The sequence below is a fragment of the Zonotrichia albicollis genome, chromosome 14 (genome assembly GCF_047830755.1).
Source record: "Zonotrichia albicollis isolate bZonAlb1 chromosome 14, bZonAlb1.hap1, whole genome shotgun sequence".
In the NCBI taxonomy this organism is placed as follows: domain Eukaryota; kingdom Metazoa; phylum Chordata; class Aves; order Passeriformes; family Passerellidae; genus Zonotrichia; species Zonotrichia albicollis.
The window spans coordinates 1,584,342-1,593,105 of record NC_133832.1 but is presented as its reverse complement, the minus strand read 5'-3'; the positions used below and the strand labels follow the sequence as shown (position 1 = coordinate 1,593,105).

At 55.8% G+C, this 8,764-nt stretch overlaps 1 protein-coding gene across 2 annotated transcripts in view; it reads right to left on the bottom strand.

Moving 5' to 3' along the window:
- Window positions 1-5,561: 5,561 nt before the first annotated feature.
- Window positions 5,562-8,764, bottom strand: part of MID2 (midline 2) — a 62,155-nt gene continuing 58,952 nt past the window's right edge. For both annotated transcript variants that reach the window (XM_074551256.1, XM_074551257.1), the window contains exon 10: window positions 5,562-8,674. In XM_074551256.1, coding sequence (XP_074407357.1) covers window positions 8,272-8,674 — 403 coding nt within the window. In that variant the 3' untranslated portion in view covers window positions 5,562-8,271. The remainder of the gene's footprint in view (window positions 8,675-8,764) is intronic.

Sequence of the window (8,764 nt, the reverse complement as noted above, 5' to 3'; positions counted from 1 at the left end):
CTGACATGTGGGGATGGGGGCTCCACTGCAGCTCTGGGGGTCCCAGGGTCCCCTTGTCCCCCCTGGCTCCTTGGGCCTCAATTTCTGCTGGTGTTTACTTTTAAAACTCCTGGGAGTGCTTGGCTCCTCGCAGCCTGCACTGACCCAGTTCTTGCTGGTTGCCATGGAGAACTGGACCCAATTCCATTACAGTCCCTGTGCTGCTCCTGCCTGACTCCGGAGCCTGGAGGATGCAGCGGTGAGCCTGGATGGGATGTTCTCAGGAGAGGGGCCAGGTGGCATTTGCAAGGGCTGATGAAGGGCTGGAGTCTCAAAGTGCCTGCTCCAGGTGGGTCAGGACAGTCCCTGCAACTCAGGACAGGCTCCAGGAGCTCAGGGTGGTTCCTGAAACTCAAGATGGGTTCCTGAAGGTCAGGAGAATTCTTGAGGCTCCCCCTGCAGCCATTTTTAGTCTGAGACACAAGCACTGATGTCCTCACCACCTCCCTCCTGCCTTCCTCTCTCCCTTTCTCATGTCCTAAACCCCAGAATTATTCAATAAAGGTTTCTGGTCTCATTCCAGGCATTGTCCATCACTCCATAGCCAGACCAAGAATATTAAGTGATGCTCAGTCTAATGATCAAGAACACTTGATCAGTTTTAAGGGGTGGTTATTCAGATGAGTATTTAAAATCTCAAGTTCCATTAAGGGTTAATTTGGGCCAACTCTGACTCTAACTCGTTCACCCTGCACAGTCTATGAGCAGGTCAGGGTGTGATTTTCTTTTCCATCCATTTATTTAACTATTGGTTTTTTCCCCCCAGCCTGGAGTGAAATCCCCAGTTAAAGGGGTTTTCATTCCTGGATGGGAGAGCTGTGGCATGTATTCCCAGTGAGGATTATCCCACCCCAATGCAAGGCATTGCTGCTGCCGATGGGACAGATGAGATATCTTGATGTCACTCATCATGTAAACCCAGTGATTTCTCTTATCTCTTTACTTTGCAGCTTCCCAGAGCAGGGGGGAAGGCCCAGGGCTCCCAGGCAGTGTGTTTTTAAGCTTTCTCAAGGGAGGGATTTCTAAAATTTCCTACTTTGTGAACTACAGAAGAAATGAAAAGTAAAAAAAGAAATGAAAAGCCAACACCAACCTTCTACTCAGTCCCCCAAAACCTGCCATTAGCCTTCCCAAGCCCATGCCACACTCTGCTTTTTCCCCTCCTGGTTGACTTGTGGAATGCATTTCTGGTTTGATTTTCAGTATTTGTGACACTGAAACCTCTTGTGTTTAAAGCACATTCCTTGAAAGCAGCAGCAAAGCTCATTCCATCATCTCAGAGCAGCCTTTTCCTTTCCATGAAACAACCTGCCACGTGAGGGATGGTTTAAATTGGCTTTCACAACGAGGGATGCAGTTTCCTAGAAACCCAAGGCTGACAGGGGAAGGCACCAGACAAAGCAGGAGGGGAAAGAGCAGAGCTCCTTCCCGGGCTCACGCTGACACCGGCTGTGGCACTGGCTGTTTCGGGCAGAGGTGACAGGGTGACATCCTTTGAGCAGCTTCCCCTGTCTCCCAGGAGCTGTGCCAGAGAGAACCGGGCCATCCCCAGCCCTGGCGAGGGCTGGAGCAGGGTTTGGCACTGGCTGGAGGGAACGTGGGAGCAGTCCCACGGTGGGGATGGCTCCACAGCCAGAGGACACACAGGTGACACTGCCACATTTCTTCCCTGTCACCACCTCAGTACAGGCTGATCCTTTGCCATTTGCTCTTCCTTTGCCCAGCACCCCCCAGTCATGCCCATTCCTCAGGCTGGCACCAAGTGGGCTCTGAGCCAAGCCAGCCTGAGCAGCCCCAGCAGGAACTGGGCCTTGCCTCGGGCTGTGGTTTGTCCTGGAGATGGGTTTCTGGTTAATGAAGCCCATGAGTTTCAGAGATAATGAAGTGCTCCTATGGAAAGCCTCAAGGAAAACGCATCCTGCCCTCCCAGGGCTCATTTCCCCACCTAGCAGCATCCTTCTAGGGACAATGGAGCAATCTCTGCAGCTTCCTCTTGCTCCATTGGGGTGGAGGGAGGAGGGATGGGCGAGGGTGAGTGCCGGCACCCCCTGCTTTGCCAAGGTGTGCCCTCCCCAGCCCCCCCCAGCTCTCCAGGCACTGGGCTGGCATCCATCCTGGCGATCCACAGCAGCGCCCACGGCCAGCCTGAGCCACCGGGACAGGAATGCTGCCAGCAGCACGGGGGAGCAGCGTGTCAGACACATCCACGCAGAGAATGCCTGCCTCTCTGGAAGCTCGGGATGCACTGAGCAGATGGTCCATGCTGTTGAGCTGCTGTGACAGCCGGGATGGGCCCCAGGTGAAGCCCGCAGAGTCTGGAGGCTCAGCCGGGCTGGGGGGCGTTCTCAGGCCAGCTCGGGCTGGGCTGGCAGCAGAGCCGGGCAATGCCTCACCTCCCCAGAACCCAGGCTCTGCCCTTCAAGGGCCAATTTGTAGCCATTCGGGGAATGTTTCTCCTTTGGAGGGTTTTATTTTTCAGTTTAAAAGGAAAGAAGGTTCCCACACTGTGTCAATCCCATGGAGGGAGGAGCAGTTTCTCTCCCAGGGAAGACTGTCCCATGGTGAAAGGAGAGGATCTGTGTCCCCTTATATCTGGGAATAGCCAGATTTTTGCTCCTATTGTGTCCTTGCTGCTCGCTGGGCGCTCACTGGGCTCTGGGCTGGGTGGCAGGGCTCTGGGTTTCTCCTGCCATGGGGGCTGCTCACCAGGGTTGGGGCACCTCTGGCTTTTGGCAACCAAAAAGGATCAGGATCTGTTTGATTAGTGGCCAGAGCTCAGGAGCACCTGCAGATACCTGCCAGACCCCACACACTTGTCCTAGGGCATGCAGCAAACCAGGGTGGTGCAGAGGGACGGGATGGGATGGGATGGGATGGGATGGGATGGGATGGGATGGGATGGGATGGGATGGGATGGGATGGGATGGGATGGATGAAGGGATGGGGTTGGGACAGCCCCCTGGCAAGCTGCGGTGCTCTGGGGCTACCCTGCCAGTCTCTGGACCAGGGAATAAAAAGTCTGGAAATGGAGGCTGTGGGCCCTGGGCACTGCAGCTCCCAACTCCTCAGTGTGGGGCTCTGGGTGTTGGGAATTTAGCTGCTAGAGAATGGAAAATTACAAAGCTGTGGCTAATTCCAAGTCCTGCACCTACAAGATAGTGTGTCCTTGGGCATAGCTGTAGTATGATAACAAATAGTGAAAGAGACATGAGAAAAGAGAGATGTAACCCCTGAGGAATGGGGAAGAGCTGATGTTGTGGTGTGGCCAATGGACGGTGTAAATTACAGAATATTAATGAGCTTATTGCTCGCTGTATAAGTGTCTGATGCTCTCTTCAATAAACGGAACTTGCTTATCACTCATATTGAGTGTCCGAGTCTCCCCTCACTGACAAATGGCTCATCCTCGACAAAGGCCCATTTCTGCGACACTGGGCAGTGGGATCTTTGTGGCAGAAGCAGGAGCACCAGCACCAGACCCAGCCCATCACTGCTGCGTGGCACTGACAACCCACAGCAAGGGCAGAGCTCTGACCCACACAAATGCCACAGGTTTGCTCCTAGCAGAACCAGCAACTCATCCTCCAGGAAGGTTCCATGTGCTGGTGGTTCATCTTTAACAGGAGAAGCTTGGAGCAAAGGCATAAAGTAAGAAATATTTAATTCCCCAGTGCTGGTTTGCACTGCATGTTTTCCACTTAATAAATATTTTAGGCACATGTGCTCCAAAAATGGGCTCTGTCTCCTGCAGGTTTGTGTGCCTGTGCTCCTGCACATGAGGCTGCCCCCAATGTCCCTTCTCCAGCAGCTTCTGCCTGGTGGCACCGTTCCAGCATGGGCTGTGCCCACTGCCCGGGCCACTCCTGCCTGCTGGGAGAGCCCAGGGATGTGCTGGGAGAGGGGAACTGCGGAGCTCCTCCCTGCTGGCCGAGCTCTCCCTGCCCGCTGCTGGTCCCTGTGCTTGGCAGGGCCCTGTGCAGGGGGGCTCTCACAGCCACACCTCAGCCCCAGCACCAGCCTGGCCCCAGCTGGCACTCAGAGATGTCCAGAACCCCTGTGGCCATCCAGGACTGGGGAAAGGGCAGACTGGCACACGCAGTGTCCTGGGTAATGGAACATCATCCAGGGGCTGGCAGCAGGGTGCTCAATATTTATGTGTACGCATGTTTTTGGATGGAGCTTTAGCACCCCCTGTGCCTGGCCACCCCACAGGCTCTCCAGGCTGGGCTGAACCCAGCACAAGGAAAGTACTGCTGGGTGGTACCACAAATCCCCTCTGTTCTGTGCACGCATGGCCATATGTTTTGCAAGGTTTGGGGAATACTGTGATGGCCAGCAAGAAGATCCCAGGGCTGTCCTCACCTCATGGCCTCCCCCACACACAGACATACCCAGCAATGTATATATATTATATTATATTTTTATATTTATATTTATATTTTATATATATATATATATATATGTACATGTTAACAAAGAAGTTGCAAAAAAAAACAACAAAAAGGGAAAAACCCAACAGGAAGAACAGCCCTCCCCCAAGTAAAATGGAAGCAGGAATGTTACATGTGGAAGGGGAGGCTGAGGGGAGCCAGGAGTCCACACACCCCGAGCTTGAACGTGGGTGTCACCAGGAGCAGAGGAACCAGCAGCAGCACTCTGCCCTCCCTCCATGCCCTCAGCAGGGCCCAGGATGGGGCTGTGCTCCCCAAATCACGGTGACAATCGGGTGGGCTCTGCTTTCAGTACCACAAGAGGACAATGTGGGCGACTGGGAAAGGCCCCCAGCCCCTGCTCGGGGTGTGGGGCTCCCCCAGTCCCCATCTGGCCGGGTGTGAGACGTGTGTGGGGGCCAGGGGGTCCCACAATTAGTGCAATTTCGTCAGGTGCAAATGTCACATTAAGGGCTCATGGTCTCTGGGCTGAGGATGCTCCCCGAACCCATCCCAGCAGTGCCAGCACCGTCCTTGGCATTGCCAGGGCGGCCATTCCCCTGCAGGGCCTGGTGTCCCCCTGGGGTGGCACAGGCCGAGCAGCCACACGGGGCCGGCAGATGTGGAAGGGACTTCCATGAGACCTTCCCATGAAAAACATCCAACTTCAAAGGGTGATCCAACTTCCCAGAGTGAAAGGGGGCATGAGCCAGGCTGTGGGGAAGGCAGGCCTGCCCCTGCTGCACCCTTCCTGGGCTCCTGCACCCCGGGGCTGGCAGAAGCAAACGGAGCTGCTCCTCTGCCCAGGAGGAGCCAAGGAGGAGGGGTGCAGCCCCTGTGCCTGCCCTGCCAGGCACCACGGGGAGCAGCCTGCATCAGAGGGAAAGCCCTCTCAGCTTGGCAGGGCCGGCAGCAGATCCTTCCCCGAGGCGCTGCCCACCTCCCTCTTCCAAAAACCACAGTCCAGACACAGAGAGAGATGGCATGCTGGGGAACATGCTCCTCCTGGGCAAAGCTGTCACCACCAGACTCACCAACATGCATCCTCTTGGGAGGGGTCACCAGATGAATTCTGAACTGGCTCCAGATGAATTCAACCTGTCTCTGGCACAGCCCCCATGGGATGATCCCCAAGAGCCCTGGCCAAGCCAGGCACTCACTCCCCGAGCCTGGGCTTTACAATCACAGGACAGGCCGAGTTTGAAGGGGCCCATCAGAATCACTGAGTGGAACTCCTGGCCCTGCACAGGACACACCAACAATCCCACCCTGTGTTGGGGAGCATTGTTCAACTGCCCCTTGACCTCTGGCAGCCCTGGGGCCATGACCATTCCCTGGGGAGACTGTGCAGTGTCTCACCACCCCCTGAGAGAAAAACCTTTTCCTGACATCCAGCCTAATCCTCCCCTGATCAGTTCCAGCCATTTCCTTCAGTCCTGTCACTGGTCACAAGAATGAAGAGATGGGTAACTGCCCTCCCACTCCCCCTTGGGAGGAGTTCAGGAGGACAAAGAGGCCTCCCCTCTCTTCTTCTCCAGCTGAACAAACCAAGTGACCTCAGCCACTCCTCACAAGACCCCTCCACACCCTTCTCCATCCTCACAACCCTTCTCTAATATCTTCATGCCTTTTTTATGTTGTGGTGTACAAAACTCCCCTCAGGGCTCAAGGTGAGGCTGCCTCAGCACAGACCAGACCGTGACAATCCCCTCCCTGCTCCAGCTGGCCTGATGCCCCCAGAACAGGGATTTCCCTCCTGGCTGACTGAGATCCAACTGGACCAGGTACCCCAGGGCCCTTCCACAGCTGCTCCACAGCCTCTCTTTCCCCAGTTCATACACACAATCAGGGTGGCCCCATCCCAGGCACAGAAGTTATCACCTTCCCTTGTTCAACTTCACATGGTTGGTGATTCCCAATCTGTCTAATTTGCCTGGGTCTCTCTGCAGGGCCTCTCTGCCCTTGAGAGAGTTGACAGCTCCTCCCAGTTTAGTGCTGCCAGCAAACTGACCTGGCATCCCTTCCAGTCCTGCATCCAGGTTGTTAATGAAAATCAGGCTGAGGATGGAGCCCTTCAGAACCCCAGAAGTGACTAGTGCCAGCCCGATGTCCCCCTTTGTGCCTGACCCATGAGCCAGTTACTTAGCCACCCCACAATGTGTTTATCCAGCTGTGGGCTGGACATTTTGTCCAGAAGGATCCTGCCAGAGACTGCTAAAGCCTGCTAAAGGCCAAACAGATTGCATCTCATGGCTACCCTGGATCAATCAGGTGGGTTACCCTGTTGTGGAAGAAAACACAAGCAGGGGCAGTTCCCCATCAGCAAGGCTGGCAGAGCTGGGTGGCAGAGCTCAGTGGTTCCCACTGCCACCGAGGCACCACATGTAGAGGAGGAAAAGGGGCTTCAAATGTCACAGAGCACAGCCCAAGCACCAGCTGCCTTGGGCCACCATAATGCCTGAAATCCCTGCCCCACAATGTCCCAGACACCCACATGCCCACTGACCCCAAACTGTGCCACAGACCCCCATGGTGGCAACAGGGATTGTGTGCCAGCCCAGCTCCTCTTGGCCTCTGAAATAAATCTGGGAACTGGAGCTTGCCCAGGGGACTTGGTGCTTGTGGTTACTGGGAATACTGGAGACAGCCCAAGAGCTCCCAGTAACCAGGGTCTCTGAGCCTCTGGGACAGACTCAGTCCTCTGCCATGGAATAAACAGGATGGCTCCACACCCACACCACCACAGAATCATGGAATAGTTTGGGCTGGAAGGGATCTTTAAAATGCACCCAGTCCAATCCCCTGGCATGGTGGAGAACAAACCAGAAGCCAAGATTCAGTGTAATTAATTGAGATTTTGGGTCACAGAGCATAGAGGTAGTCTTTGAGCAGGACTCTACTGTGGGCTTAGAGTAGGAAGATGAGTTTTTGCTGCTGGGACACCAGACAGGGCACTAATGGAGACCTATGTGGAGCAGGGCACTGCTGGCCAGACACTATGTTGGGAAGGAGCAGCTGCCAAACCTCTGTGCCAGGGGCCAAAGCTTCTCAAGGATGCAGGCCTCCCTTGATACTGGGAAGCTCTCAAAGGAGGAGATGGTGGGCTGGGGGTCCGTGGCTCTCCACTGCAGGACCCCGAAAATTATCAGGAGCATGCCATCTGCAGCACAGCCAGCCCCAGGAACACCCTCAGTGCCATCTTCACTGCCACAGAGCACCACCCTCCCTCCACAGGGCCACCATCCACCCCACAGCCACTGCCAGCACTCACCGAGCGCTCCAAGCCTTATCCATCCCACCAGGGAAGCCACCAAGCCTCAACACATGGAAAGTCCTCCCTGGAAAGTGCTGCTCAGTGCTCTGGGTCCCTACACCAGCTGTCAGCAGGCCCAGAGCCCATCCTTCCGGTCCCAATCTGTGCCTCGTGGTATGCACGAGCCATTCCCTGACCACCATGGCACCTCAGGTCACCCTGAAACCTGCCCTGGCCTTTCCAGCCCCCCAAGGGAAGACAGAACCATCCAGGTGACAATCTTCTTGGGGAGACATGGGAGCAGCCACCAAAGAGCTGCTCCAGCCACTCTTGCACACCCTGGAGCTCACCAACAGCAGTTCATTTCCAGCTGTGGCTCGAGGTTCCTCCACTTTTTCCATTAAAGTAAGGTGGAGCTGGGTGTGGTTGGTGCTCGACTGCTCGGGCGCCACGGTGGCTCTCTGGCACGGCTGCCAGTGGGCAGCTCTGGCCACCTGCACCCACCGGCATGGCCAGTGCTGCCACGGGGCACGGGCAGGCCTGGGCAGCCTAGTGACAGGCTTTCATTCCTGACACGTACGGGGACTCCTGGGGCCGGCAGTTACACTCCTGCTGCTCGGGGTAATCGATGAAATCTGGGGCAGGCAGCCCCGAGAGGATCATCAGGGATTTGTTCCAGATGGTGAAGGTGGGACACACCGGCAGGATGAATGAGACTTCGAAGGTGTGGAGGTGGAGAGAGTTGGCCGGGTCGTAGAAGGAGAGGGCATTGTTGTCGTAGTCCAGGAGGACACCGAGGCGCTTCATCTGCGGGTGCACCTCCACCAGCATCTCCTTGTTGTTGTGCCGCACCACAAAGTTGTTGTTGCAGCGGGAGAAGACCCAAGAAGAGGAGTTCTTCCCGATCCACTCGTTTTTGGGGGCTGACTTGTAAGCCACGCCGATGGCATACCTGCAGAGAGGAGAAGCTGTGCTCAGCCTCCTCCAGCCTCGGCCCAGCACCAAGCCCAGCCCCGATGGCTACAGCACCCTGTGCTCTCAG